General features: G+C 37.2%; 1 protein-coding gene across 1 annotated transcript; it reads left to right on the top strand.

Moving 5' to 3' along the window:
- Positions 1-5,606: 5,606 nt before the first annotated feature.
- On the top strand, positions 5,607-10,520 carry LOC113772991 (polyadenylate-binding protein 7). Its single transcript, XM_027317506.1, has 10 exons — positions 5,607-5,802; positions 6,714-6,832; positions 6,926-7,119; positions 7,303-7,562; positions 7,652-7,758; positions 7,849-8,038; positions 8,618-8,904; positions 9,105-9,257; positions 9,947-10,156; positions 10,320-10,520. The coding sequence occupies exons 1-10, from the start codon at positions 5,607-5,609 to the stop codon at positions 10,518-10,520; spliced, it is 1,917 nt and encodes a 638-aa protein (XP_027173307.1).
- Positions 10,521-11,940: the final 1,420 nt, after the last annotated feature.

Here is an 11,940-nt window from a genome sequence, read left to right as displayed (position 1 = left end):
TTGAGTTGCCCAGGGCTGTGGGTGCTCTACATACTGTATCCAAAACGACACCGTCTAAGGTGGGTCAAGAATCGCTATGTAGCCGGCCGGCTGCGATTCCCGAGTTCCTTGTCCCTTTCTTGTTTTCTTCTTATTATTATTTACTTTTCCCCATTTTTTTGTCCTGATAAATTTCTGTTTGGATTGTAAATTATTTGTGATATTTTTACTGTAGCACTTTTTGTGATGTGATGTATGTGAAATAAAAAGGTAATTGGGAAGATAAAAAGGTGTGTTGAAAATTGTAATTGTGATGTAAGCAAATAAATTTTGGCAAATAATCCTCTATCCAAACAAACCCGCGGGATTAAGTTTATAATCTGTTCTTAGCTAGTTTTTCCTAATGAGATCGGTGATTCTAGTTGTAAGTTTACGTTTTATGCTTTACACCGTGCGACCCCAACATCAAATATTAACATGGATTAAGTTTTTAAATAGTGTTAACGTAGAATATATATAAATATACATCGGCTGTTGCAGATATATGCCGCTTTAGCTGTTGTAGATTTATGCTGCACATGTAAAAATTAAATTTCAAATTTGAAATCATATACAAATTCTACCCTATAATTTTATAGTTTAGCAAAGCTTGTAACTTGATTTCTTCAAAAAATAAACTTTTTATACGCTGACAATGCAGTAATTTTTTATACAAATAATTTTGGATATATGCCACATGTACACGTTTGGAATTTTAAATTTGAATTTATGTTATGTGTCGTATGATTTAAACATGCTAGTATAAAAAAAATTTACACTGACAGTGTATAAAAAAATTATCCTTCTTTCAAGTGACATGAGCCTTTTTAATTTACTTCAAAAGTGCATAAAATAATCAAGACGCAATATAAAATATTTATCATGTAATTTATGCAAACTATGAGATGACATTGCCAAAAATCGGATGAAAATTATTTAATCTAGCTAAATTATAGTTCTCTTGGTAAGGCTTGCAAAATTTTCACCTGCTTTATTAGCTTTTTCAGTTTCATTTCACTACTTTTGCCTAAAAACTAAAATGGGATTAGTACCGACTTATTTATGAATAACTACTACGTATAAGCTTACAATAAGACTACTATGGTTTGTTGACGTATGGAAGGACCGTTCGAGCAATCAACTGTTCCGGCCCAAGACATAATGGATCAAATATATAAGACGAATGTGCTAGGCTCTGTATGGGTTTAAAATAGATAGCCGAAACTAAAATGGATTGAAGTTGGCAATATAAGACTAAGCCTGATATGAGTCGTGCCCACGCCATTTTCTTAAACCCTCCCCCTTCGTCCCCATGTCCTTCCCTGCTCTGGTTGCCCACATTACCTTATACTAGTTGGTTTGGGCCACGCTGTAAGCGCGAGGGTGCTCCGACTTCGTTGTTTGAATGGGTTTATAGAGTTTTGGTATTAATTGTAGGGATAATTTCAGAAACCTCCCTTGAGGTTTTTAATAGTTTTACTTAGTACCTTTGAAATTTTAAAAATTACACATACTTCCCTTAAATTTACCATTTTGCCAACAAAAACTATTCAATGGTCAAATTTGTGAAGGAATAACCCAATTTGCCCTCATTAAATCGTGAAGTTCATCTTACCTTTTTATAAAATTCTATAAAAATATATGAAATATGCACAAAATCTCAAACTTACTTTCAACCTTTATCTCTACTATTTTAAATCTTTCATATTCCTACATCTCAAATTAGTACTATTATCATCATGACCACAGTTACCATCAGTTCTTAAATTCTAAAATCTCAATCTAAGTTACAAAAGGGAAAAAAATCAATACTGTTAAACTTAACAGATTTCACTAGTTGTATTAATATAATATCCCATCTCTCAAATGTTGGACTACCATTTCATGCCCGTTATATTTCAATCTTCAACTTACATCTTCTTCTATTCATCTTTAGATCTTTCAAGCCAAACTAAAAGTAATTTGTAATATGTTAGAATTATGTTTAGGACATAATTAGTTATTCTATAAGTGACCTTGTTTTTGTTTCCATTAAATATTTAATTGTGTGGTGCATTCCTTTGCACAAAGATTAGGAGCGTATTATTTAATTGAATGAAAAATATTAATATATTAAGGTTATTATGGTCATGTTATAGGGTCAAGAGAGGTAAGTGTAATATTGAAAATCTCAAGGATACTAGATGAAATTGTCAGAAACCTCGAGAGAGGTTTCTGAAATTATCCCTTAATTTTATGTAGGCAATATATGAAGTTGCATATATTCACATTGATAGATGAACAAATCATATTTACATATGGCCTTGAGTAAGCTGTGGTGAAAAGCCATCAAAAGTTACAACAGTCACTTGGGATGAACAAAAGCATGTTGCTAGCTAATATATCTACGTTGCTTGTGCTAGCTTTGGTGCTGATAATGCTTGGAGGTTGTCTTTGGCATTCACAAAACATACCATCTACATTGTGATCATTTTAGGTCGAAGTTGATTTAGTCAGTTTTTTTTTCACGTTTGGCTGGATTCTTGCTAGCTGCTGGGAGGGAAGTAGGAGAACTGAAGGAGATGGTGTCAGTTGCGGAATCGACCTGGCTGAGCATGAATGTTTTTTTTCTCATACTGATGCATGGCGTGATGATGTAGCACTATTGGCTAGACGGCTTGGTAAAAAGGAGAAAAGCGCGTAGCAGCAAACAAGGAAAGAAGTCATACGTCCAGTGTCCACCGCACCGGCCATCACACCGTTAAAGATTTTGAATGGCAACTTTAGCCATGCAAAGACGGACAGACTATAATAAACCCAACGTTTCCTATTGTCACTAATTACTCAATCAGGGACAAAACTAGAATCGAAGGGTATAATAGTCAGAAAAAAAGCAACAAGAAATTCCAGCCACACATGTGTAGTGTACCTCCTCCACCCCCTTTTTTTCTCTCTCTCTCTCTATATATCCCAAACCTGCCAACTAGGATTTGAACCATGTTGTATCAGACGAGAATTCAACTCAACATTGGCATGCACGCAAAAACATGTGTGACACAATCAAATATCGTATTTTTTTGTTTGATAGATAAGAAATTTATTGATGCTATGCAAAAAAACAAAAAAGGCATACCCATCTATCACATATAGGCTTCGTTTGGCAAGTAAGTAAGTTTTTTTGGGTATTTATTTAAAATTTTATTGTGATTTACTGTAAAAGTTTTTTAAAAAATTTTTGAAGTGTATAAAATTTTAAATATTTTAAAGTATATAGTTTAAAAATTTTGAATTTTTTTTTAGATTACAGTAATTAAAATTTTTAAAAAATTTGTAATAAATAAACTTAACAAAAAACTCAAGTGCCAAATAGGGTCGTACCTTTCCCACGTGATTTTGATAGTTTCTTTCATTAAGATAAAAGGTGTAATTTCCTTTTTTTTTGTTGTTATTATTAAAAATCGACCATCATAAAGTTGATGCTCTTCGGTCACCATGCCATCATCAACCGGTCCCACGGATGGTACAGTAATTGATAACTTTCCTCGTATTCGGATAAAACGAGGAAACAAAATGTTGGATATACTTGAGCCAGATGTTCAAACAATTCAGCGGTCAATGCATGAAACGAAATCTTTAAATGGGATCCTGTTTTACCTCCTCACCAGAATCCGCCAGCCATATTCAAAGCACTGGTGTAAATATACAATGCCTACGAAGTTACTTTTATTATGAGGAAGTTGCATTCGACTTCAATTGAGAAACTAATTAATTACATTGATATAAAAATTTTTAAAAAAAGTGAAATCTATCTTTAAACAAACAGGTCGTTCTTTTACGGATGGAAAATAATTATATTGTAGTAGTAAAAGATAAAATGAGTGTGATAAATTGGAGGAGTAGGAGAGAGAGAGAGGAGAGTAGTAGGGTTAAGTGTTGGTGTAAGGTCCGTTGAAGAGGGCGGGGGTTGTGGTTAAGGTCTGGTTAGGAAATAAGGCGATCCTTGTGTTTAGTGTGATGCGGTGAGAGCCACCTCTTTGGGGAGATTTGAAGTGGTCTTTAGGGGGTTTAGGTCCACTACACTTTTCACTAACCCTTTTCTCTCTCTCTCTCTCTCACTCTGCTTCTGCGCTGGCTTTTTGCCCTTTGTTTCACGTGCATACAAAACCCGCAACCCTTTTGCGTGTACATCACATCCATCCACAAGTCAAAATTGTCAATTACAATTACGGGTCTGGTACCTCACAAATTGAAAAAAAAACCCGATTCCCAGTCACCAGTCATATAATATATATATATATATATGTCACTAACTTGCGATGTACGTACAAATAAAATAAATAGGAAAATCAATTAATTGAATTTTATGCCAACAATTATACTTCATTATATGATATATATTCGTCGATAATATGATGAAATTTGCATGGAGATAGTGAAAAAACAAGTAAAGCTGATTTTATTAGTTGCAGGATAAATATAATTTTTCGGTAATTATCTAGAGGTGCGGCAAGCATTTATTGTGAATAAATAGAGCATTTGACCTAGTCACATTATTTTTGACGAATGATAATATTTATTACGAGTAAATAAAACCTATCGAATTTATTGCCCTCAATTATATTTGTCATATAATTAAATCTTCTTTTTAATTGACAAACTCATTTCATGTCTGCGAAGATAAAGATAATTTTATTCATTGTAACTTTTAGTTGACAGACACATTAAGAGGATGACAAGACCTAAACCTAATGTTACAGCCTACCTCCGTTATGTTTCCAGGCAAATCCGGCTTTTTTCATCCTAACCATTGTACAAACCCAAATAGGTATCAGTATCACTAGGCTCCGGGGGAGTAATTAATCCAAACCGAGTTCCCGATCCGAAAGTCCAAACGACGCTCCTGATGCGAGCGTGAGAAGAGAAGATACGCCTCCTTTCAGCCCTCGCTGTCTCTATCTCTCTCTCACTCCGGTATCCGCATAGCGAAACACGCCACAAAACTCCCGCGGCCATGCAAAAATCCGAACCATCATGCTTACTCTCCTCACTTCACTCACCTGAGTCCTGACCCTGTTCCCCAGCGCCCCCAGCCCTCTCATTCCACAGTCCACTCCCCCCCACCCTGAGTCTGTCTGTATCGTCGTCTCATCATCACCGAAACCAAAAATCACCAGCATTACCATAAATCATCATTCCCCCCTCCAAATTCCTATAATCCCATTCTCTTCATCCTCATCCTAAAATTCCACCCCACCCCCCCTCCCCTCCATTATGACTCCCCTCTTCCTCATTAACGACGTTTTCTTTTAGAAGAAAACAACAAAAATTCCTCCCTTATAAAAACCTCTCCTCTCTTACACTCCATCATCTGTTCACTACCAACTTCCATTTCCCAATTCCCAAAGCCAGCGCTCCTCTGTCACTTCTTTTTCCTTTCACCAAGTCTTCCAGTGGTTTCCTTTTCTTCTCCTTCTCGTTTCCTGATTTAGTTCTCTGTAACGTATAAAATTCTCAGTTGTTGTGTTAGTGCGTGTGTTTTGTTTCAGCGGTTTGACGTCGTCGTTTTCCTAAATTAATTCTAAAAAGAAAATCCAAAAAAAAAGGAGACAATGGCGGCCGCTTCCATGACGATTTCGGCGCCGGCCTCCCTCTACGTCGGCGACCTCCACCCTGACGTCACCGACGCCCAGCTTTTTGAGGCCTTCTCCGAATTCAAGTCTCTCACTTCCGTTCGTATCTGTCGCGACTCCTCCACTGGCCGTTCCCTCTGCTACGGCTACGTCAACTACATCTCTCCCCAGGACGGTATATTTCATTGCTATCTAATTTTCTCTGTATACGTACTCGTCTGAGATCGTATACGGGTTAATTCACTGACTCACTCACGCACACCTCCACCTCTGATACATGCATGCATGTATGTGATGTCTGTGCTATGTATATGTACAACTTTTCTAATTGATTTGTATCTGCTGTAACGCCAAGTTGATTTATTCGTCCTTTGATGGAATTCATTTTTACTGTCTGAATTTGACCGAGTTGATATATATTTGATCAGGATGATTATTATTATTTTGTTTGGTCACGCCTTCCTGATTGATCGGTAAATTTGTAATTTGTGCAATGTTTGGCAATGTTCATCTGAAGCACTTGCAGCATCAAACGCTTTTTTGTTGGTACACAGGAACTAGTTGTTCACTTATTATTTATCGATTATGATTGTATGTTGCTGTGATTGCTTTTTCTCAGAAAATTTATGCGAATTGAGAAGTGTGCCATGGATGAGTGTGGTTAGCGTCATGGAATTTTGCGGGTGTAGATTTAGGTGTCTCCAGTTGACGGATAAATTGGTTTCTCGTCTGTTTATTATTATGATTGTTTTCCCGTTGCAATTTCTTTGACATGTTATTGTAGCCACTCACTTATATGTCGGTTGATTGCTTTTTTGGGCCAAACTGTGCATCTTGTGCCATGCAGAAGTTTAGCTTATATATCTGACTGTACCTTGTGGTGGTTTGTAGTATTTTTCTAGTGGAATAAAGTCTTATCTTTTGATTTGTAAGTTATAAAATCATTTCACATTTTTGTGTTTGTTCATGGAACTTGTTGCGATACATCTTTTTTTATTGTGATTTATCAAAGTAAGGGTTTTTTTTTAATTTATGTTTAATCATGCTCTTTTTTCTTTTTGCCTCCAATTCTGAAAATTTGAGCAGCTTTTTGTGCAATTGGGGCAAGGAACCATTCTACATTAAATGGTAAAGCAATAAGGGTTATGTGGTCACATCGTGACCCAGAGGCAAGAAAAAGTGGAGTTGGCAATGTTTTTGTGAAGGTACATGTGTTCAATGTTTTATATCTTTTATTTATTGCTTGATATGTGTCTTTTGCTACAAAAACGTATTTACCAGTCTGTTATCGTCTTCAGAATTTGGGTGACTCTATTGACAGCGCAAAGCTTCAAGAAATGTTTAAGCCATTTGGAAATATATTGTCCTGTAAAGTTGCCATTGCTGATGATGGGAATAGCAAAGGATATGGATTTGTTCAATTTGACTCCGAGGATGCTGCAAATTCTGCTATTGAGAAGCTCAATGGCTCAGTTATTGATGACAAAGAATTGTATGAGCGATTTCATTAATTCTTCTACAAATGCTGAAATATACTTCTGTCTTTGCTATAGTATAAGTAAATTAGCAATGTCGCACAATATGTCCACACCACAAATGCACTCTTGTGATTTTCAGATTATGGTCTTTTCCTACGAATTTTTATATTTGAATGTCTGCAATGTCTTATGTGTAGGTTCGTTGGTAAGTTTGTCAAAAAGAGTGACCGAGTTTTACTCAATCCGAATGCTAAATATACAAATCTTTACATGAAGAACTTAGACCCTGAAATCACTGAAGACTACCTCAATGAAAAATTCTCTGAGTTTGGGAAAATTGTTAGCCTGGTCATCTCAAAGAGTGAAAATGGGGCTTCAAAAGGTTTTGGTTTTGTGAATTTTGAGAGTCCACATGATGCTAGGCGAGCAATGGAGGCCATGAATGGGTCACAACTTGGTAGGTTATGTTTTGTTGGCAATTGTATTTCTGAACAGATAATTGTTGCACATGATCTAATCTTTGAACATGTTGGATATATTGTGTAGGCTCGAATGTACTATATGTCGCCAGGGCACAGAAGAAAGCAGAGCGTGAAGAGCTCCTGCACCGTCAGTTTGAGGAGAGGAAAAGGGAGCGAATGTTGAAGTATCAGGTTCCCTGACTCCCGGTTTTCTAGGTGGTTTTAATATTACTTATTGGTTTCCTTTTTCTAACCATACTTGGTCAAACTTGCTCATCTCAGGGTTCAAATGTGTATGTCAAGAACATAGATGATGCAGTAACTGATGAAGAGCTGCGTGAACACTTCAGTTCATGTGGCACGATTACTTCTGCGAAACTTATGAGGGATGATAAAGGAATCAGCAAGGGCTTTGGATTTGTTTGCTTCTCCAATCCCGAGGAGGCTTTCAATGCTGTGAATACCTTTCATGGTGAGTACGTGAATCTGTTGTTCTTTTCCATATTATGGTGAAATTTAGGTGTTAAAAGGTGTTTCAAATCTGGAAAGTTAACTTATTATGAATCTGAGTCAAATAGGGAAAGTATGCAAGTTGTATTTGGGATGACTGAGGAAATTAAACCTCAGTCATGTCCAAGTATCATCATTGTTTGGTGAATCTGAGAATAGTGTTGCTGTGCATCAGTTGATACTTCATTCATTGCGACCTATATTACAACTGTATTCCCTGAGTACTTAGGAGCAGCTATGCATGAAAGCTGCCATTTTTAGGTCTATACCTGTTTCATTTTTTAGCAACCAGAAATGGCCTTATTTGCGAATCATATGGAAGACTTACTCTTTTTCCAATTTGTGATGCTCCACTTTTTCATTTGCTTCAGCATGTGTGCATGTCCAAAGTATGATAATTGCTATGATATTCCAGGCCTCATGTCCCCTCCTTCCATATCTTTTTTCCACGACATTTGAAATTGCAAAGCTAGTGAAAATTCTTTCTCTGAGAATCCTCTAATGAAGGAACTTTTTTTTTTGTTATAAAAATTTTGTACAGGATCTATGTTCCATAAAAAGCCATTGTATGTTGCAATTGCTCAAAGAAAAGATGAGAGACAGGCCCAGTTACAGCTACAATATGGGCAAATGGCAGGAATAGCTGGACCTTCCACTGTTATTCCAGGTGGATATCCACCACTTTACTACCCAGCACCTTCTGTTGTTCCTCCAGTCGCTGGACAAACAGGTCTAATGTATCAGCCCATAGGAATGAGGCCAGGATGGAGGCCTAATAGTTTTACAAATTCAAGCAGACCTGCTTTCCAACCAGCTCAAGTTCCCTTGGTTAGTTTTTTTTATAATTCGAATAGCTGGGGTCATAATGTTTTCTCTTTTCACACACGAAAAACATGAGCTTTTTTGTGCCACTGTGTTGGACAGTATGAAGTTAGTTCATAGCTGCGAGGGAATACAATTGTGTCAATGGATTCTGCATTTGTAGTCATGTCTATTTTAATTAGTTGGTTATCTGTTATCTATTACAGATTCCTAATGCTCCAAGACAGCATAGGCAGAACAGAGGAAGGATGGGTGGGCATACGCATCCACAAGGTGGTGGTCAGAGTGTTTCATATGTGCCACATGCACAACAGTCTGGTCAGTTTATGGCTTCATCGAGAGAATCAGGCAATCAGCAGGTATGTTTGTGATTAAATATCTCGTCTCACTTGTTCTAATATCCTCAGCAGTTATTTAGTTCTCTTAGTATTTCCATTAATCACCATGCAGATGTTCACACACTTACCTTATTGGTCTGTGTATATGCCTGCATATGCAAGAACATGGTTTCCTAATTTTTGTATTAAACTAAGTTTTCGTCTGCAGACACATAAGTTCCAAATCTGTTACCGTGTTATGTTTAAAGTTGATGTTTTTTTGGTATCTATTTTGTCCAACCTACCCTCATTAGGACCAAATCTTCATAGAGATGATTATGAGCTTAGTAATAGGTGGTTTCTATAGTGAAAGGAAGCTTTAGAGTCTCTTTTCTGGTAAATTGTGCTGACGCAGATGCACACACTTTTATGTATGCGATATTAATTTCCATCTAATGAGATTCACGGCCAAGATTTGTCAATACTCTTTCTCCTGAATAAATTTACAGAATTGATGCATTTGTAAGAACACAAAATTTTCATATCCTCTTTGCTTAGTTGCTACAATGCATGATGATTAACATTTACATTGACATAAACGACAGACAAAAGAATCATTTCATCACTAAGTTACTTCTGTGTTTCCAGTTTACATGCAAATTTCCTTGTTTATGTTTAAGAATTGTGCGATGCTTGTTTAGAAAATATGCACATTTTGATGTATAATGCAGCGTGCTAAGTACAACCCAACTGGTCGTGTGCGGGAGATGAATAAGGCATCTGCTGTACCTTCTGCTAATGCAAGTGCTGCTCCACCTGTGCCCATTGTATCTGGGCTGGAGGGGTCACAAATGTTAAGTAGTATGCTTGCTGCTGCTTCTCCTGAAAATAGGAAGCAAATCCTAGGGGAGCGCCTTTTTCCTCTTGTCAACCAGCACAAGGTGAAGTTCATTCTTGAAATTCTTTTCTCATTCTTTCTGAGCTCATGATGCCTTTTTTTTTTTTTTTTAATCTTTATTTAATTAGCATTGAAATGCGGTAATTTAACTTTCCAATGACGACATTGTTGATTAGTTATAACCATTTACTTTGTGGTTCTTGCAGCCTGATCTTGCTGCAAAAGTAACGGGTATGCTTTTGGAGATGGACAACTCAGAGCTACTCCTCCTGCTGGAATCACCAGAATCACTGGCTGCCAAGGTGGAAGAAGCTGTTGAGGTGCTAAAGCTGTCAAAGTCCAAAGTATCTAGCAGCCAAGAAGCACTTCATTCAAATTACCTCTCCGCTGGGGTTGCTGTTAATTGAGGCTAATAGCCTGATTGAGTGTAGTAAGTTGGAGAAGTTAGAGAGCTTGTGAATGCTGGAACTCTGAGTGAGCAAGGTTTTGAGAGTGACTATTGATGAAACTCAATTTCTTTGATGAAAATTAGGCAGCTATTTTCTTAAAAGGGGCGTAAAAGAGTAACGTTATGGATAGTCTTGTAAAAGTTTTCTTCATATATAGGGAGCTTAACTGATAACTTGAAGGAGATTGTTGCAAACCTGAGTCTTTAGCGATAGTGTAGAATAAATAAGACCTTACATGATGGTTTTTCTTCTCCTAAATTTCTGCTTATTTGTGATTTGTTGATTTTTGGTAGAGCAAGAAATGCAGTATGGTTGGTGAACTAGAGTTCACTGGCCATGTTAAGTGCTCAGTGGGAAGATTTTTCTTTCCCACAGTAATCTCTACAGACATGATTTTTGTGAAAAGGTCAATCCTATGTGGACGACGGTAATTTGCAGAGGTGGGTGAAACTGAAACCAGTAGCATCAAGCTTGGGGGCTATGATTTAGTCGTAGCTTGTGCCGATTCATTTTGATCGAATCGGTTTCTTTTTTTGGGGGTTTATCATGATATATTTCAGCTGGGATGTTGGGCTCGAACTGTCAAGTCCATCGATTGCGCATGGCATGTCCTCTCGAATGCATACTATGAAGTAGAACCGCACAAAAGTTGGTTTCTCGACAGATTTGAGTGCACATGTCTGCTCGTTTAGCCGTCTGTCTAGCAAATTCCAATCCTGCAAAAGAACCAGAGGAGTAGGGTTGTTGTAGTTGTCTCCACGACCAAAAACCTACGGAATGAAAACACCCTCAGTTGAGGTCAGCGCTTTGAATCCTATGACCGAAACGCAGAATGATGTTTGATGTCTGTAATGCTGTCTGGCTGCCTCCCTTCCACCGAATCTATTTGGAGAAGTCGTGAGATACAGCATCCTGAAATATGGCAGCATTCCTGAATTGATTTCCCAATGCCAGCCATTGCTTTGACTAGCAATGATTAAAAAACAAAACGTGGGAAGCAATCAGCAATTAGGTCCGTCTTTATATTGCAATCTGCAAGTTTGCAACCACCCACCCAACCCCCCGCCCCCGGGCGGGAGTATTCTTAGTCGTGCTTTCAAAATTTACAGGTTTGAGTACTTAATTTCATGCGATTTTTGATTAACACAACAACAATCAAATCAAGTACAAAATCTTCAAGCAGACTATATATATATATAATTTTTCAAGTATAGGGTGTGTTGGAAGGGTTGAGCATTAAAGTTTGCAATTCTCATGAACTTTCCATTACCGTGGTCATTTTTTTTTTTTCCTGTTTTTCTTTTCTACAACAATACTAAGTATGACCACACGTGACTTTAAACTTGACATGGTAGTTTCTGAAACTTGACAGATAAAA

Source organism: Coffea eugenioides, chromosome 6 (genome assembly GCF_003713205.1).
Source record: "Coffea eugenioides isolate CCC68of chromosome 6, Ceug_1.0, whole genome shotgun sequence".
In the NCBI taxonomy this organism is placed as follows: domain Eukaryota; kingdom Viridiplantae; phylum Streptophyta; class Magnoliopsida; order Gentianales; family Rubiaceae; genus Coffea; species Coffea eugenioides.
The sequence above is the reverse complement of the archived record's forward strand: the minus strand, read 5'-3'. Positions and strand labels throughout refer to the sequence as shown.

Excerpts from the sequence above, each read along its gene's own strand:
- LOC113772991 (XM_027317506.1), top strand. The coding sequence starts at position 5,607 with ATGGCGGCCGCTTCCATGACGATTTCGGCGCCGGCCTCCCTCTACGTC. Across the intron at positions 6,833-6,925 it reads TTGGCAATGTTTTTGTGAAG|AATTTGGGTGACTCTATTGA; the intron begins GTACATGTGTTC and ends TATCGTCTTCAG. Across the intron at positions 8,039-8,617 it reads TGCTGTGAATACCTTTCATG|GATCTATGTTCCATAAAAAG; the intron begins GTGAGTACGTGA and ends AATTTTGTACAG.